We start from the raw sequence: 18,659 nt of genomic DNA on the forward strand, positions 1-18,659 counted from the left end.
CCCGTATGCATATATGTTATATAGTATTTTGTTAATAGTATTTTTTGTTATGTATTATTTTATATTATTCTATAAATATAAAATAATTTTTGGATTTAATCATATTTGGATTTAGATCTGGATCCGATTGGATCGGCATCTGGAAGCAGATCTCATGTATACTTTTTGAATTAGAATTCGGATTGCGTTGGATCTAGACCCGATCCAACCCTTTTTTCGTCCCACCGATTGGCCTTATCCTTAAATTTTCAAAAATATTAAAAATCATTATAAATGATATTTTTGGGTTTTTAAGAAAAAAAATAGACGTGGTGCATATGAATTTTTATTATCTTGAGAAGTATATGAATATTGGTATTTTGTTTCCTTTTTTTAGTGTTTATTAACTATTGAATATTTTAGGGGTTTTCAAATTCTCAAATTCCCATTACAGATAAGGCGCGGTACTAACCCTAGGACCTCTCTCTCTCACACACGCAAACACACATTAAACATCTCTCATGGCACAAACACAAATTGAGCATATCTCTCTCACACACACAAAACACATTGGATCTCTCTCATTTGGCCTCCCTCTCCCTCACACACAAAAAATACATTGGACATCGCACACAGGCATATTTGACCACTCTTTATCTCTCATGCACAAATATAACAATTGCAAAGAAATTACCTGATCCAGAAAGAAGAAAAAATACGAAGAAAATCAGACCTGCCCACTCTTTCTTTTTAATTAAGAAGAAAAAATAAACAATTAAGAAGAACTTCTAGTCATATCCTAAAATCCGTATTAAAATTGGATGATTTTGGGATCCGTTTTTAAAATCTTTCTTACTTTTGTTGATGACTGTTAGAATAATTCATCACAGGAATCCTGATCACAGTAGTGATTACAAATTGGTAACAAAAAAAAACTCAATACCTTTCTCTTTCCCATAAATTGGGACTGATTTTAGTAGTTGTTTTGCATTTTATGTTAAGAAAGAAAATCTTTATTTACTAGTGGCTTTTTAGATTAAATCATTCTATGAATATGTTTATACTTAAAATTTTCGGCAATGACTGTAACCTTCACCTTGTTTTGGGGCCTAAACACATCTAGAGAATACAATAGAGAATGGGTCCTATCAAATTGTTGTACAAGCAAGCCACGAGACTGCCCTCTCACATAGCACCGGTAATGCCGGCTTCTAATACGACCAAACTGGAAATTCGATAGAAAATTTTGAAAACGAGGTTTCTGAGTAAAAGGAGAGGAATTTAGAAAAGTTTTTCAGAATGGAAGAAAATAAAATAAAATAAAAATAAGAAATAGAAGAGCGTACTTGAAGTTGGGCCCCCAGGCTTGATACCCAAAGCTGGTTTAGGATCAGTGTTGGTGCGCCTACTTTATTCAAGCTTTCGGGAGGGCAAACTTACAGGTCCATGCATGCTAGGTTGGGGTCTGAACGTACGGGGTCAAAGGGAGATAGGATTAGTGCGGCGTCTGGCATGGTTCGATTTCAATGCGGTAGCTGGGCATAATTTAGAATTTCTCTATATTGATAATGAGCAGGGTGGACCCTTATTTATAAATAAATGACCCTCTTAATCACTGTCCAAAATTTGAGATCAAATCTGGGCCTTCTAATATCAAGACTACTGGTGGGCTCGCCAATGCCACCACCGGTGTTGTTGCATTTTGCGGCCTTTAAAATATTTAAAAATCTAAATAGCGATTGTGATGTCAATTCAGTATGATCTGGGTGGTGGCATATCAAATGGCCAACAACACCACTATCACTGTTGGTGTCACTACTGGTATCTCACGTTCAAATTTGGCCAGAATGTGGCTTCATGTAGAGTCAACACTTCTACCAGCCTCTCCTAGGCAATGATGGTTACTTCTCGCTGCAATCTGACCATCCCAAGTTCTGACAAATGGGTGGTGATTTCAACCAATGAGGACCAATCTTTGTTGATGCTCATGTTCAACAATAGTGACCCCATCGCCTACGTAATGATGATTACTTTTCACTTCAGTTTGAGCATTCCAATGCCAGGTGATTGGCGACAATTTGAGCCAATCAAGAATCAATGTTGTTGATACCAGCATCTACTGATGGTACCCATATCGCCCATGTAATGATGGTTATTTTTTAGTGAAGTTAGAGCATTCTGATGTCGAGTGATTGGTGGCAATTTGGGCCAATCAGGGTTCAACGCTACTGCCCCAGCATTGAAGCCTTCTTGAATTGTTTTATGCATTCATTCCCTTGTCCAACTTAAGATCACCTTGAACACTCACCTAGGTTGAGCAGTCTAAACCTCGTATCGAGTCCAAAACCGCACAAAGGAAGAGAGTTCTATTGTATAGTAATTTCTCGTTGAGATCGAAGAGATGCTCAATGATAAGCTAGAAGACTTGTGGTCTCATGCATGTTGCTGGAGCTTTACAAGAGCAAGGGCCAAATCTTCAACAACTGCTTCAGAGCATGTAAAGATGGCAGCCATTTTAAGAAATGGTCATGTGCATGTGGTGAAGAGAGAACCCATCTTTATGGATAGAAACCTATAATCCACATGCTAGATTCGTGTCTCCATTATTTATTAGCCAATTTTGATGGGCAATCATGAGCTATTATGATTGACTGTGGGTCATGAGTCTTATTGGGTTGGATTGAAAAGACAGCCTAAGGATCACATATTTTAGTATAGGTAGAGTATCGTAGAAATTGTATTTTCTTGGCCGATTGGATCAAATCAACTTCTAAAAAGTGTTTATTTGTGTTTGTAAAATTATAAGACAATGAGAATAATTTTTTCAAATTATATTTATGCGTTATGAAGTTTTTATTCAATTTAATTATTTTGTAGCAATTACAACTTTATTTTATTCTTTAAAATTATTTTATGTCTTTTCTTAGATTTTGCAAAATTTATTAAGGTATAGGTTAAATTGTGGGACACATGGGGGGCCAATGGCCAAGGCTCCACACTTGGATGGCCCCTTCTTGAGTTGGACATTGGGCGCACATGGGACCCACGCCCCATCCACTTGTCTCAAAGTGGATAAGGTTAGTTATAAGGAGAGAGAGCCGTTTGGTTCTTTGGAAAATGGTGTCTTAGGGAAATGCCTCTCGTGAAATTGGTATCTCCTAGAATTGACATCTCCTAGAATATAGGTGTTTGCTATTTGGATAGCATCTTGTAAGACTTCAAAAATGTTTGTCTATTGTTTGGATTGTCTAGAACTTCAAACCCGTCTATAAAATATCACTTGCCAAAAGTTTTTGGGGCCATGCCTTTCTTTCAATCTCTCGGAAATGTTAATTCCACCTATTTTGGTGGAATTGACATTTCCAAAAAATGCTTAAAACATGAAAATCGGTCTCCATGCAGAAATGGGATGCCCAAACAGCAATTACGGGCGGTTTTCATGGAAACAGTCTACTAGAGATCCATTTATGGGACCAACGGGGTCAAAGGATATAGAACTCTTGTTTTCTGTTTTTGGATTATTTAATAAAAAGGGATTTTGTTGTTCTAAAAGGATAAGGACTTCTAAAGAGGTTATTTCTTAGAAGATTTAAAGTCTTAATCATAATGGAACTTGGATATTTGGATACAGGTCAACTATATTGGAAGTACCAAAAAAATGGTATCATAGCTAGCAGAGAACTTTGGAAACCCACTGATATGGACTCCACTTAAAAAATATTTGGCATTTCAGGGGCATACTGAAGTGTAGTTTATTTCAAAAGCCTTTAGAGTTTGGAGCTACATGATCATTGTTTCATTTTGTAACCATGTTTGAATCTATAACAACACACCCAACTAGAGAATATAAGTTTGTTCCTTCAACAAATGGACATTCTAGTGGAATGTTAATGATCTGTGTTCCTGATTTTGTCAAGGGAACCAATCTGTTCATACATGAATCTATACTTTTTCTGTCTTTTTTGATGCCCTACTTGGCCGTATCGGTTGGGCCCTTTTTGTATTCATCAACGCACTGGCACGAATGAAAATAAACTTATTTTGAGGGACCTTTCTTAAAAAGTCAAAACTAATTACTTTGAAAAAGAAATATTTGAGGAAATTGTAGGTAAAAATCAACCAAGTGACAAGCTAAATTGAGGCTCTAGGTACGAGAGAACAACAACAAAATGGCCTTCATGAGGAAAATATTTTGTTGAGAAATAATTTAAAATCACTATTAGATGACTGGCTGAGAAAAGAAGAATTGTTCTGGTTTCCAAGATCAAGATCAAACTGGATCAAAGAGGGGGCCAATAATAACAAGCATTTTTATATAATTGCAAATTTGAGAAGAAGATCCAACAGTCTTCGAGGGATACAAATAAAATGAGGACAATAATAACAATATAGAAAGAGAGAGACTGTACTGGAATATCTCCCCAGAGCATTTCAAACTGAAAAAGACCTAAGATCTCCATTAAAGATGTGCTTTTTATAAAGCTAACAGAATCTTAAAATTTTATGTGATAAAAGAACCATCAATCTCTCATCAAGCCTATACAAAATTATAACTGAAGTGCATGCAATAGGCTGAAAGGTGTGCTTCAACACCTTATTTTAGGTCCCCAAATAGAATTTGTTGAAGATCACCACATTATGGACAACATTTTGGTAGCTCAAGAAAGTGCTCACTCTAGAAAAGAATTGGGGAAGCAGACATAATTTGTAAACTTGATTTTAAAAAGAAATGCCAATGAATCAAATGGGATTACCTTTCGAATATCAGAAGGTTAATAGGCTTTGCAGAGAGATGGATGAACTAGATGTAGAGCTGCCTATCCTACTCTGACTATTCAGTTTTGATCAATGGCATATCATTTAGATACTTCAAATGCAAAACAGGAATTTCAGAATGGCATTCTCTCCTGTTTTGTTTACCACGTATCTGAATCTTTCACTCTGATGTGCTCTTTAATGACAGTGGGTTGCTGAGTGGCTTTGCAGGTTTTACAGGTGGTCTAGTTATCTCGCATTTGCAATAGGCAGATGCTTTTCTACAAATGATATTATGGACCATAATCCCTTCCAACCAAGTATCTAGGCATGCCTTTACTTAATAGAATACCAGCCAAAGCCATACAGGATCCTGTGAAAGGCAGACTTTTGATGAAGCTAGATTTATGAACAGCAAGATATTTATCTTTTGGTTGAAGAACCTCTCATAAAGGCGACTTTATCCAAATTGCCAGTATACTGATTTTCGATGTTAGATCCCTTAATATAGTCACTAAAAGAATGAAAAAGATGATGAGAAAGTTTATTGTTTGGGATTCCATGTATACTCCAACGAAAATGAGTAGTCTCGATATTCGGATGTGTAACCCTATGAATTAGGAACTCCTAACAAAGTTGTGGTGGTTGCTACGAAAATCAGTAATCCAAAACAAATATGATTTGAATAAAGAAGGGTATTATTAGAAAATTGTCATCTGAAGGGCCAGCATCCTTCTGTTGAAAAGCATTAATTCTTCTAAGACCCTTTTCAATAAACACAACAAAATGCTTCTTGATAATGAATCTCAAATAAAAATCAAGCTTAATAAATCACCAGATGATGCCCCTAGGGGTGGCAATGGGCCGGGCGATGAGGCCAGGCCAGGCCCTAAAAAAACAAGGGCCTTGGCCACAAGATGTGGCCCAAGGGCTGCTAGGGTCGGGCCACCACGGCCCGAGGGCAAGGCCAGGCCAGGCCTTGACCAAGACCACTCCAGTTTTTTTTTTCTTTTTTTCTCCTTTTTTTTTTTCTTGGATTATACTTAGCCTGGTCCCGTTGTGACAAGGCTAGGTCCAGGGCCAAGGCCAGGGCTGGGCTGGGCTAGGGCCATGGCAGGCCCCGCCAATTGCCAGCCCTAGATGCCCCCTTTAAAATTCAATTTCCAGAACTTTTTCAAAAAATCCTACCACACGAATGTCACTGTCAAGGAAGTAGTGACTGGAATTTGAAGGAATACAACATGAGACATTTGGTTGAGATGCAAAAGAATGGTTGATGTCACAGGGAATCAGTTTGTGACACTCAGGCCCAGCTTATATTATTTTCTGTAAGGAAATGACATGGTAGTTTTGGGAGTTCAGCCCCTCAAGGGACATTTCAGTCAAATCCCTTTATACTCAAATCGAAAGGCACAGATATGTGCATCTACTGCAAGCTGCAAAGAAATCTTGGTCACTGCCAACCTTGTACAAGACATATCATAAGAATTAGAGCTTTAACTATTGATCAACTGAGACAGAGGGTTTGATATTAACAAGTATGTATCTAAATCATAAGAAGAAACAAAATGATATATATTTATGCATTACCCCTACATTGTGTTCTATAGTCTTGGCTTTTGAGAGGCTTCAACCTTCCTTGGTTTACACCATGATCAGCCAAACAGCTACTGTTGCAATGGTGCTCCTCACCGCTACCTAAGGTATAAACCAATGGAGAATAGCAATTGCAGCCCCTATATGCAAAATTTGGAAAGAGCATCATAACAGAGCTTTCAAGGTAAAGCTCTTGATCAATGTGCTATCAAATTCAAGATTCAAACTACAAAAGCCATTTGCAGTGCCTAGAAAAGTGTTTTAAGAGGACTTTCGTAGGAAGGCTTGATGTCTAATTGGAAGAAGTTGTTACATTTAAAGGTCAAGAAAACTCAGAAACCAAGTAAGTGGAAACCACCATCAAGCGGTTAATCAAGCTGAACTTTGACAGTAGTGCATCAGGTAATCCAGGTCTCCTTATGCACAGCACGAGGAACGCGTAAGTGCTATACTCACTTTACCAGGTGGTTTTTGCATGACCATGAAGCATTGGCTAAACAAGGTGCACAGGTAGACATTGCTAGTTCTCATACAAAGTAAAGAAGGTTGATCTTTGAGTAAAGAAAAGGATTGTAAACAGTGGAAGTTTGTGTAAAAGCAAGTACCAAGTACTAAGTGTGACGGTAGCTTCAGCGACCTAGCCTGACCCTAAAAAAGCAAGGCCTGGGTCATAAATTGTGGCCCGAGGCCTAGGCTAAGGCCAGCGCTGGCCCTTCCCGACCCTCCTTTTTTCCTTGTTTTTTCACATATTTTTCTTCATTTGTTTTTGACCCGGTCCAGCCCTAATAGGGCCAGGGCCAGCCTTATGGAGACCAGGGCTAGGGCCAGGGTTGGCCCGGTCCAAGCCTGCCCCATTGCCACCCTCGTTCTTATGCATTTTTTACTTTGTTTTAAATTTTTACATGTATTTTGGTTCTTTCATTTTTCTCTTCTCTTTTATGATGATGCAACTATACGTTCTAGTACAGATTCTTATAGAAATATAAATTTTAGTTAAAGCGTACAAAATAAATGAATAAATGAGTTGCAGAAAAGCACCTGAGAAATTCATTTCACATGATCAAGACATCTCTAAACAAATTAACCAAAAAAGGCATCTCTAAACAAAGGAACATAAATAATGGTCCCCATAACCAATAATCGAACCATTAAGCATCATATCAATCCTTTATGCTCCAGGATAATAGAACCATATTCCACAGCTCCATGGTCCCCATACAAATTACTGAAGCATTAAGCATCATCCTTCAATTAGGCACTTCAGAAAAATTATCATATCAACCTGTCAAAATAATGGATGGCGGGTGCTCAACCCTTCAATACACTGCAAAGCAGCCGAATAAAGGGTACCGAAAAAAGAAATCTACATTGAACATATTCTCCATCTGTAACAGTTTTGTTAGACGAATTAAATCAAGAAGGGGAGAATAGTGCATTTTAGAGAGAATCTAGCCTTTCCTGATGCTACTGAATCCAAACCCAGATTATCGACTTTTAAAACCGGGCAGCAAGCCCCTCTTCACACCATAATTTCAACTTGGTCTAACCATACCATTTCATTTTTCGATTGCAGCAGTTCAAAATTTGATATCCAAAACCAAACAAAAAATTCAACCAAAATAATCCAAATGGTTACCATCCTGCATGTGATTCATCCTATATATGTTTTCATCAGCTTTACACACAAACGAAAAAGGCCAGAAATGATCTATATAACTTCAAAAAGAAGCAGCATTACTTTCTCTCCTTACACAGCATAGCAATGCTGTCCTTCCCATCAAAAGGAGCCCAAAATCCAAAATTAATTTATAAAGCCCTAAAACTATCCTTTTGTCTAACTGCTAGTAAAAAAGTGTTGTTAGAGCGAGAAGAATGATCACATGTGCCTAGAAAGTATGGACTCCACCACCCCTTGGGCAATGGGGTGGTACATATCCTTGGCCTCTGCAAAGATCCTCTTTGCCAGAATCTTCCCTTCGTCCTTGGAGTTGCCCTGAACCAGTGCAGTATAGAGAGGCCTAAGGTATTTCATCCTTCCAACCTCTTTCAAAGTTTTCTCCATCATACCGTAGTAGTCCCTGCATCCTGAGGCAGCAGCTAGAGTGAGAAACGCCACCTTCGCCTCCCAATAATTGTGCTCGGCCAATCTATATCGCTCATCCAATGCCAGAACCTGCAATCCAGGGCAACAAGAATTGAGAATTCTGTTTTTTACTTCTTTATAAATCCCATTTCTCGTTTGCCCCAATCATTAGGTAGATAACCACTAAGGGGAATTTTTGCCCCAATCATTAGGTAGATAAGCATTCGGGGAAATTTTTGTCTGAGATTACATCTTAAAGCTAGAAAATGCAGCACTGACAGGATACAGTGAGAGCAAGAAATAGTTGAGATTCAAGAGATCTCTTAAGAAACAGTGAATTATCCCAACCTCTAATAATGAGAATAGAGAGAAACCCAATTCATAGAACACCTTGCTCTCTCTCTCTCTCTCTCTCTCTCTCTCTCTCTCACACACACACACACACACACACACACACACACGTTTGTGGATATGGGTCCATTTTAGTCATCTAAGAATCAAAATGAGTAAAAGATATGCAACATATGCTGTGTTCATTTTGTCTAAAATGGCAAGCACCATGTACATAGTGGCAGTTTTCATGGTTCAACTTTTCTCTAGCTTATTCACCCAAAAAGAAAAAAAAAAAATTGCTCTAGCTCAATGGCTTGGCAAATTTATCAGTGGAAAATGGCTTGGAAAATCTATAACTGGAAACACAAACTGCAGTAGCGAGAGGGAGAGGGTCTATTGTGCAAGCAAAATGAGGATTGCTTGGGAGGGTGAACTAAATATATTTTTGGTCAGTGTCTTTACCAAGATCTTGTAAATTCCTTGCATTGTTGCATTGCCTTCTTCACAATTTCCAATATTATTCTCATTTGTTCTTCCGTCAAAAAACAAAGGAATACCAAATTTGGGAAAAAATTGCAAAACAATTCAAAATATCAAACTACAGAAACAAAGAAATGAGTAGGGAGTACCTGCGAGGGATCAAGAACTTTGGGGAGGTTCTCCAAGTAAAGCTCCCATTCTTGGCCACGCCAGTCCAACACATCCTCCTCTGTGGGCAGCTTTCCCAGCACAAAATCTTTTGACAAGGAGACAATCTTCGTATAAAGATTAGAAACAGGTTCCATGGCATCAGAAGGAATGCCTGTACCTTCCACCCATAACTGCAAATCGATTTCTTTCTCTATCCCAGGAACATTAGCCTTGAGAAATTCAACAAAAGTGTCGGAGTCGATAGACTTGAACTTAAAAGTTGCAATGTATTTCTTCAGGAACTCATCAAAAGCTGGGCGACCAATCTGAGTTAAACCCATGGTTAGGACAAAATTGGAAAAGGAAAAGAAAAACACACAAAAGCAGCAGCATCAACAAGGCTAATCAAAATATCTTTTGATGGCATCAAGTGAATCATGAGTATTCCTCAGAAAGGTCAACATTTATCTTCAATTAAACGAATTACTGGTGCAGTAACTGAATTCATGCCTGATGTTGTAGCACGTTAGTATCACAGCAATGATAATAAACTAGAAAGAAAAAAAAATAGTAGTTTTACTGCACAGAAATCACTTGTATGTTTCTGGTAGTTCAGCAGTAGGAATAGATCTTGGGAAGTAGTGTAGAAATCATCGACAATTGACATCTAATTCTTTGAATCATGTTGCCTAAAGGAGTTAACTTTTATGCAAATATAGAAGTCCAAATTTCTTTTCAGTCACCATTGCGTTGGTTTTAATAAAGGCTTTCGCCAAAACACAATCTTCATAGCAGACTTTCAGAACCAGTGAATCAGCACTCCATTTATCCATTAAAAGGAACAGATAAAAGAGAAAAAACTCAAAAAAGCATACTCACCTGGCGTTCTATACGCCAGAGAAATTGGAAACCCTTCTCATATGGAACCTGAGAGTATATTTCATCAGGATCAATACCTTCCTGGTTTGTTTTCAGCTTTGTTAACTCCATATTATCTTTAAACCTCTCCACTTCTTCTAGTAAACCCCTCCACCCGATTCCAATACTCAGAGCAGCAATCTCTTCTCCTTGAACAGCCTCTACAATCCTCCTCTCTGCATATGTAGTGAAACCCTAAAACAGAAAAAAGGTCTTTATCATGCAAAACCAGCATAAATATGAATCAAAATAATATTGTGCCATCCAAAAGCCATTTGGAAAAGTGACAGACATAAAAGCCTGCACATAGACATAAAAAAACAGACCCTACCATGCAGAAAATCAATTCAGAGAAGCAGACATAGAAGAAATTTTTCTTTTAAAGACAACAGAAAAAAAACACAACATCAAACTCTGCAGTTCAAAGCCCAGCGAAAAATAATAAAAACAGCCAAGTGGTTTAAGAACCCCAACAGTTCTAAATCTCATAAAACCAACAGACCATGGAGAAAGAACAGGAAAAGAAAAATTCCCAGTCAATAACAAGATGCATCAATAAATGTCTTTGAGTCTAACATAAGAAGGAAAACAAGGTATGAACCAGTGTAAAGAAGAAGCCTAGAAACCCTTGAAAACCAGATAAATCACATTCAGAAAACCAGAAACTTCAAAACCCCATATAGATGGGTCTGAACCACAATACCATAGTGCCACAGACCTTATACCCATCCCCTCATTCACCCCAAAAACAAAAGCTATATCTAATCAAAATTACATTGACTGCTTCAAACCAGAGATGGAAACAGAGATGGATAGATCAAATTAAAAGCAGATGGCCATTATGAAACAGAGATAAAAGAACAAATGCAAATAGATAACCATTTGAGAGCAAACTCAAAGGCAGTGACCAGGAATATATTGTTCCAAACACCTAAACCAGAGCCCCACGAGTGAGAGAAACTAACCTCATTGAGCCAGAAATGATCATTATTGGTATTGGTGATCAAGTTCCCGGTCCAGCTATGGGCAAGCTCATGCGCCACCACCTGTGCCCCAGTCCCGTCCCCGGCGATCACAGTGGGCGTTAAGAACACCATCATCGGGTTCTCCATTCCCCCATAAGGAAAGCTTGGGGGCAGCACCAACAAATCAAACCTCCCCCACTCATACCCCCCAAACAACCTCTCCCCTTCCCTCACCATCTCCTCCACGCCTGCAAATTCACACACCGCCTCCTCCAGCACAGAGGACCCCTCTGAATAAACCCTAGACCTCGGCCCAATATCCCTCCCTGTGATAGCTCCGCAAGCAAAAGCAAACAAATATGGGGGAACCGGCCACTGCATATTGAAGCTCTCGACTACACGGGTGTCGGCACACCAGAGGGCATCCAGACATGCCCCCCGGGCCTGCCCCGGCTCAGGACGACCACGGCCCACGCGCTCCGCCGACATGACCGCCGAGAGCTCCACAGGCAGGTTGAGGAGGGCAGTGTACTGCAGGCGAGCAGCCGGCGTATCTTGGCAGGGGAAGATGGAGCGCGTGTGTATGGCTTGGCACTGAGTGTACACATAAGGGTGGGTTTTCAGTGCAGTTTGGGGAGGCGAAAGCCATTGTATCGCCGAGGCCTGAGGAGAGGTAGTGAATGTCAACAGCACGGAGGCAAGAGCAGAGTCGGGGAGGGTTATGGTCAGGGATTGGCCTTTGATGGGGTCAACAATGGGGCTGAGAGAGAAAGGAAGAGGGGTGGAGGAGAGGGGGTCAATGGCGGAGGAGATAGAGAGAGAGCGGGTGTCGAGGGTGAGGGGGCCGGCGTGGGGGCGGGGAAGAGAGAGGAGGGCGGAGCCATGGATGGTGCGAGAGGGGAAGTCGAAGAAGAGAGAAAGGGCGAGGTGGGAGGCGAAGGGTTGGGAGGAGTCGGCGTAGGAGTGAGGGTCAACAGGGTCCATGCTGCCTGCGTCCGTCTTCGACCTTCCACAGCTGTGGTGCTGCCTGTAGAGAGAGAGAGAGAAGGGCGAGGCCTTTTTTCTCTCTCTACACTCGAAGAAAATCTCTTCTCTCTCTCTCTCTCTCTCTCTCTCACAGAGGATGGCATATAGAGCGAGAGGGCAATGTCGTGGGGCCCGGTAGATTTGGTGTGGATATTTATGCGACGGAAGAGGAAGACACCGGGTAGGGTGGCAACTGATCGGGTATTCAAATAAATCCAGGTTTTGGATCCGGATCTGATCTGTGGTCCAAAAGTTAGATCGTACCTATCGGGCTCTGGATCTATCTTGTCAAATCTCGGATTTGGTCGGGTCCATTGCTATGAGCTGGATCTACCTTCATTATGAGCTGGGTCTGATCGGGTCTATTACCACCCACTATGAGTTCTGTATTTATTATTATGATTATTATTATTTTTGCGTTTTTTTCACCATCATATATCCAAATTAGCGGTAAGAAGGTCACAACCAGGTCACAACCGCCATTAGATTTCAAATTATCTTATTTGTTGTTTAACAGCTAAAGATGATTATGAATTCTTATTGTATATGATCTTTAATACACTCAAATGAATAGGGTTTGAAGTATTTTATCTAAAACAGTTTACGAGTACGGGTTATCATATCTAATCGAACCAAAACTCAAACCCAAATAGTATTCAGGTTCAGGTTTTGGACCCAGACCTGATCTGCCAAGTCCAAATTGTGGACCCACACCCATTTGGGTATACCTGATGAGCCCTGGGTCGGGCCCCGAGTCCATTGCTAACCCCTAAGACTTAAGGGTGGGTTACCCTTTCGAACAATTGTTTCATGCAAGCTGAATCGCATTTCTACAATATGTGGCCTAGTGGTACAAAGCATATAAAATATCCATCTAAAAAATGAAGGCAAGCAGGTGGTCCACCTAAAAACAATTGTAAACTATGGGTCCAAATGTTTTCTCAATATAAATTTTATTTTAAGTTTTTAAAATTTATTTACTTTTTCATATTCATGATCTATATGTTAAAGATCATAAATTCTTTTAAAAAATAGTATCAAATTATATTTAAAAAATATATTTATTGTTGTCCGCATGCTAACTTTCTCTCTGATAGTAGGTGACTACAATTGTCTCTCTCTAAACAGGTGTAAAGCTGGTTTGAACTGAGGGCATTTGCGGTCTCTCATCCTCCGCTGAGCAGGCAAAAGGAGGATTAACGTGGGGCAAGCGTGATTTAAAACATACAATCAAATTACCCTCGACCCTTTTAATCACATTTGCGTGACTGAGCAGTAGGGTTATCTCCTTATCAACCACTGCTTCTAGCCTTCATAGTCTTAGTCTTATTTAGGGGTTTTTTTAAAAAAAATATTTTATTAAACATTTGTTTTTTTTTAAGGTCATGAAAAAAAAACTCTAAATTGTGACCTCCTTGTATCAAACATAAATGATTTCATGGTATAAGATCTTTTTTAAAAGGAAAAAGTTTATATAGAGCCGATGCTCTGAACAATCAAATTTGAATCTACCTCAAAAATTTCACTAAAAGAGATTGTTTTGATGCTCAAATATCCTCAAATTCCTCATCTCCACATCAAGATACATGGATATGAGAAAAAAATGGATTTCAAGTTTTGGAAGTAGTGTATTTTGTAAGGTACTTTTGGACCGTCAATTTTCAAGATTTTCAAGTTTTCATAGATCTCTGGATCTACACTAATTTTGAAGCTTTAAACTTTATAAATAAAGATAAAAATATATTTTAAGGATATCAAAAAGATTTCTAGTTTTGAAACCATATTTCTCTATACTATTTGAAGGTAGGCACTAATTTGATTGTTTAGAGCTAGGCTCTATACAAACCGCACCCGTTTTAAAAAGCCTCATCGTACCCATTTTCATCACTATTCCTATTTTTTTAACTAAAAATTGTGAAGCTCATTTGGTTAACTAAGAGTTGTGATAGTCATAGAAGGTGCAAACCCTTTTCGTGTTGGGTTTAACGCATCACAGCTCTAAAAGAGCCATGATGCTAGGTTGCCATTTGAACCACCACAGTACTTGTAGAACCGTAATGGTAGCGTATACCATCATGGTTAGTTTAGAACTGTGATGCTAACCATGACAATGGCATCACCATGATACCGTTTCACGGATTTCTCACAACTGTCCTATAAAACCTCCTTTTTTCATTTTCAAATCCCCTAATCCTTCTTCCTCTCTCTCGTGTACTCTCTCACTGCGGCTCTCCCTCTCTCTTACTAACGGTGTGCCCTAGCTTCTTCGGCTTCTCGTTCACTTTCTCTAACACTACGAGAACTCCATAGCCATATCTCTCTCTCTCTCTCCAACCATCATTGTTGCAGTAGAAAGAGAGAGCTCCCAGATCCTTTCTATTTGTGCTCCTTTCACCGCACGAGATATTCATTATTGAGGTAAAAACTCATTCCCCCAACTATTTTTAGCACTATATGAGCATGGTCGTTGATGTAAGTACTTTGCTTGAAATTCTATGTGGTGTTTTTATGGTGCGGTTTCTATAAGGTTGCAACCTTAAACAATCCAATTAAGGCGACCTTAAAATTTTATCATAACATTTCATTTTGTTGTAAAAAATTCTTAGTATTATCTTAAAATCTATTTTCATACCTAATTAGAAAATTTGAAATTTCAAAAATGGTTAAAATCAAGTAGATCTATAAATATATGAAAATCTTGAAGATGGACGGTCTAGATAATATGTTGCAAGATGCAATATTTTCGAGATTCAAATACTTTTTTTTTTTTCATATTCATAGATCTTGATGTCGAGATGATTGATTAGAGGGATTTTTCAACATTAAAACAACATTTCCGATCGATTTTTGTGGTGCATCTGTGATTCTACATTTTAAAGTTGTAACCTTATATAAACTTTTCTTCTTTTTTTTATAATATTTTTTGGTTGTTATGTAGCTCCATAATTTTTTATTATTATTAGAAATCTATACATTACAATAAGGAAGCATTACAAAGGGACATTAGATTGCAATACATATACCACAATATAAATATAGATCTAACACTTATTTATGTAAATATTTTAGACAAAAAAAATCCAATTGCCCCAACCCAACTACAACAGCTACTATGGAAAAAAACTACATAACATTTCATAAAAAATGTCATCATATATCAATGGGAATATATATAAAAACTTGAAGATTTTGAGGACATTCATGTAAATTGGTGTTGGTATATATATTTGACACTTAGGAGTTGGAAAATATATCTCAATAACTTATAGAGAGATTAAGAGGTAGAAGGAGAGGATATAAAATAGATTATAGATTAGAGAGACAGAGAGAGAAAGAGGAATCGTTGGAAATGTGGCCTATCGTGCCTTTTTTTCTCCCGAAAATTTATTTTTTCAATAATGGTACAAAAGCCATATTGAAGTATATGTGAAATCCCATGTGGTGTCTTTGGATTTCTTATAAATTGCAGGAATGCTTGGATGACATCTTATTATATTAGTCATTAGTGGACTAATGACAGGTTTAAAGTTTAGCTCATTATATAGGATTGACAGTTTGGTGACAACTTATTAATCTTAATTTGCTGCACTTAAAGGAATTAAGGCAGTAGTTACACTTGGATCTCAACTCCTATAGATCATGAATGTGAAAGTTACTAAATAAATGTGTTCTCTATAAAAAGAGGTTAACCCCTCTAGAAAAGTTAGAGAATGATAGAAACGATGTGAATGAGATTCACCAAAGAGGTCTCTCAAGGTTGTTAGAGATATCATACAATATTCATATAGATTTATTTTCTATGTGATTACTCTTGTATAAATTAGAAATAGACTTATGTATGAACTTATGATTATGCAGACTACTTAATAGCTAAGTGGAAATTGAGTTCTTGACTTTGAACTTCCAATCTTAAGATCATTTCCATAAAACAAATGTAGTTATATATGTCAGGGAATAACGCTTAAAGTCAATACATTTGTTTAGGATCATATGCCCTTGTAATTCAAGTTCTAAAGCTTGGTCTTTCTTACCTTCAGTGTTATCCAGTTGTTTATATATATATATATATATATATATATATATATATATAAAGCATGCAACTCGCATTGATAATTCCTTCTCTGTATCGAAAAATTTGGACAATTTCTCGATTTGTGCGTGTCATCCTTGTGTGGCAATGCATATACAAGGTCATTGATGACAGAAAATATAAGTATAGTGTATGACCACATTGGTAAGGTATATGAGAAATCTCATGCAGGAAACATGAGGCAATGCCATATACAAAACTATTGAAGTCAAAAAATCCAAGTGTGGTATTGACCACATTGGCAGAGTATATATGAAATCTCATACAAGTAGCATGAGGAAATGTCATATATAAGGCTATTGAGGCCACAAAATCTAAGCGTAGCGCATGACCACATTGGTAAGGTATATGATAAATCCCATGTAGATAGCATGAGGCAATGCCATATACAAAACCATTGAGGCTGGGAAATCTGAGTTTGGTGTATGATCATATTAGTAGGGTATATGTGAAATCTCATGCAAGTAGCATAAGGCAATACCATATATAAGGCTGTGGAGGCCAGAAAATCTAAAAGTGGTGTGTGACTGCACTAGCTGAGTATATGAAAATCCCATGTGGAAAGCATGAGGCAATGTCATGTACAAGATGTTAAAGCGCCTTCAGTCTCAGTGGGAGTTGTTGGAAATGTGATCTATCAGGCCCTTTTCCTATTGGAAATTCATCTTTTCAATAATGGTACAAAAGCCATATTGAAGTATATGTGAAATCTCATGTGGTTAACATGAGGCAATACCATATACATTGATCCATTTTTTAGCTTTAATAGCATGTATCACTGGAGGGAAAAACCCAGTATCACTGGAGGGAAAACCCAGTGGTGTGTTTAGATTCTTTGTAAATTGTGGGAATGCTTGGATCACATCCTATTATATGAGTCATTACTGGACTAATGACATGTTTAAGGTTTAGCTCATTATATAGGATTAATAGTTTGGTGACAACTTGTTAATCCTAATTAGCTGCACTTAAGGGAATTAAGGCAGGACTTACGCTTAGATCTCAACTCCTATAGACTATGAATGTGAGAGTTACTAAATAAAGATGTTATCTACAAAAGGAGGTTAACCCCTCTAGAAAAGATAGAAAAGAGGTGAATTTGATTAACCAAAGAGGACTCTCAAGGTTGTTTGTCCCTGGATGGCTTGGTCTATAGGATTTGGTATAGAACTTTGGGTCCCTCGTGTGATTTAAGGACAAATCCGAGTAAGTTGTTTATCGATTTCAATTTTATTTATTTGTTATTAGTTTTATTGGGACTAACAAGGATAAGATAGAGAAATGTGGGGTTACAGCCGTTAGAGAGAAAGTGTGTGAGTGATGGGAAGGTAAAGGAGCAAATAGGTTTGGGACGAAGAAAAAAGTATGAAGGAGGAAAGGGGCAGGAAGGGATTGTGTAGTTCAGGAATCATGACAGTTCTATTACAACCGTGATGGTTAAATTATCACGGTTCTCTTAAAACCATGATGATTAGGTACTACATCACAGTTATAATAGCATCGTGATAGTTCGAGTGCACTAACCGCATTACGGTTCAAGTAGAATCGCAATGGTTGAATAGTGGCAAAGGCATCTCAATTCTATTAGAACTGTGATGAACGTAGCATCACGATTCTACAAGAACCATGACAACTTAAACCCAATACAAAGAGTTTAACCCTCTATGTGAAAGTTAGAGTATGTGATCAAGCACGATGTATATAAGTTCAATTTTTTCTTCTTTTTCTTATTTTTACATCGGCAAGACCACTCACAATATCCAATTACAAACAAATAATTATTGAAACAAATAAATAAATAAATAAATAAATAAAACACGGTTCTCACTTGCTACCACCATTGAATTCAATTTCTTAAATCAAAACCTTAACTCATTGCTTTATTGGAATAGAAGAGCTCAACACAAAAATAAATTTTAAAGGAGTAAAAATGTCGGAGATTTCCTCAACCAGACTTAATACAACCCACGTTGAATCTCCTTCTTCCGATGGTGATCGAGATCTATGATCGGTCTCGTAATTATCATACTTATAGTAAAACCCTCTTAGTAGCATATGAAAATCGATCTAGAACCAACTACCTATGGTTTCAATGCATTAATCTTGTTTAAGCTCGTTTGGCTTGATCTCAGAGATATGAGAAATAGAAATCAAAGAGATAAGTGGAGATCTACTAACAAGGAGATGCTCCTAGCTACCCACAAATCAAGAACCAATCCCAAGCTAGGTTTTCCCTTAGAACCCTCAAGAGAGATAGAGAGAAGATAGCTTGAGCGTGCCCCCT

At 38.0% G+C, this 18,659-nt stretch overlaps 1 protein-coding gene across 1 annotated transcript; it reads right to left on the reverse strand.

Annotated features, from left to right (window-relative positions):
- Positions 1–7,950: 7,950 nt before the first annotated feature.
- LOC18423613 (peptidase M1 family protein) lies at positions 7,951–12,359 on the reverse strand. The gene is made up of 4 exons (XM_006828213.4): positions 11,260–12,359; positions 10,256–10,489; positions 9,376–9,702; positions 7,951–8,503 (listed from the first exon to the last, which is right to left on the reverse strand). Exons 1-4 carry the CDS (start codon positions 12,241–12,243, stop codon positions 8,207–8,209), a joined length of 1,842 nt encoding a protein of 613 aa, XP_006828276.2. The 5' UTR covers positions 12,244–12,359; the 3' UTR covers positions 7,951–8,206.
- Positions 12,360–18,659: the final 6,300 nt, after the last annotated feature.

This window comes from Amborella trichopoda, chromosome 8 (genome assembly GCF_054954075.1).
Source record: "Amborella trichopoda isolate Santa Cruz 75 chromosome 8, AtrichopodaSantaCruz75HAP2 v2.0, whole genome shotgun sequence".
Lineage (NCBI taxonomy): Eukaryota > Viridiplantae > Streptophyta > Magnoliopsida > Amborellales > Amborellaceae > Amborella > Amborella trichopoda.

What these genes read in the sequence shown, in the direction of transcription:
- LOC18423613 (XM_006828213.4), bottom strand. Translation starts at nt 12,243, where the DNA reads ATGGACCCTGTTGACCCTCACTCCTACGCCGACTCCTCCCAACCCTTC. An exon ending in TCTGGCGTATAGAACGCCAG is followed by an intron (nt 9,703 to 10,255) that starts GTGAGTATGCTT and finishes GGTTTAACTCAG; the next exon opens with ATTGGTCGCCCAGCTTTTGA. An exon ending in AAGTTCTTGATCCCTCGCAG is followed by an intron (nt 8,504 to 9,375) that starts GTACTCCCTACT and finishes CCTGGATTGCAG; the next exon opens with GTTCTGGCATTGGATGAGCG.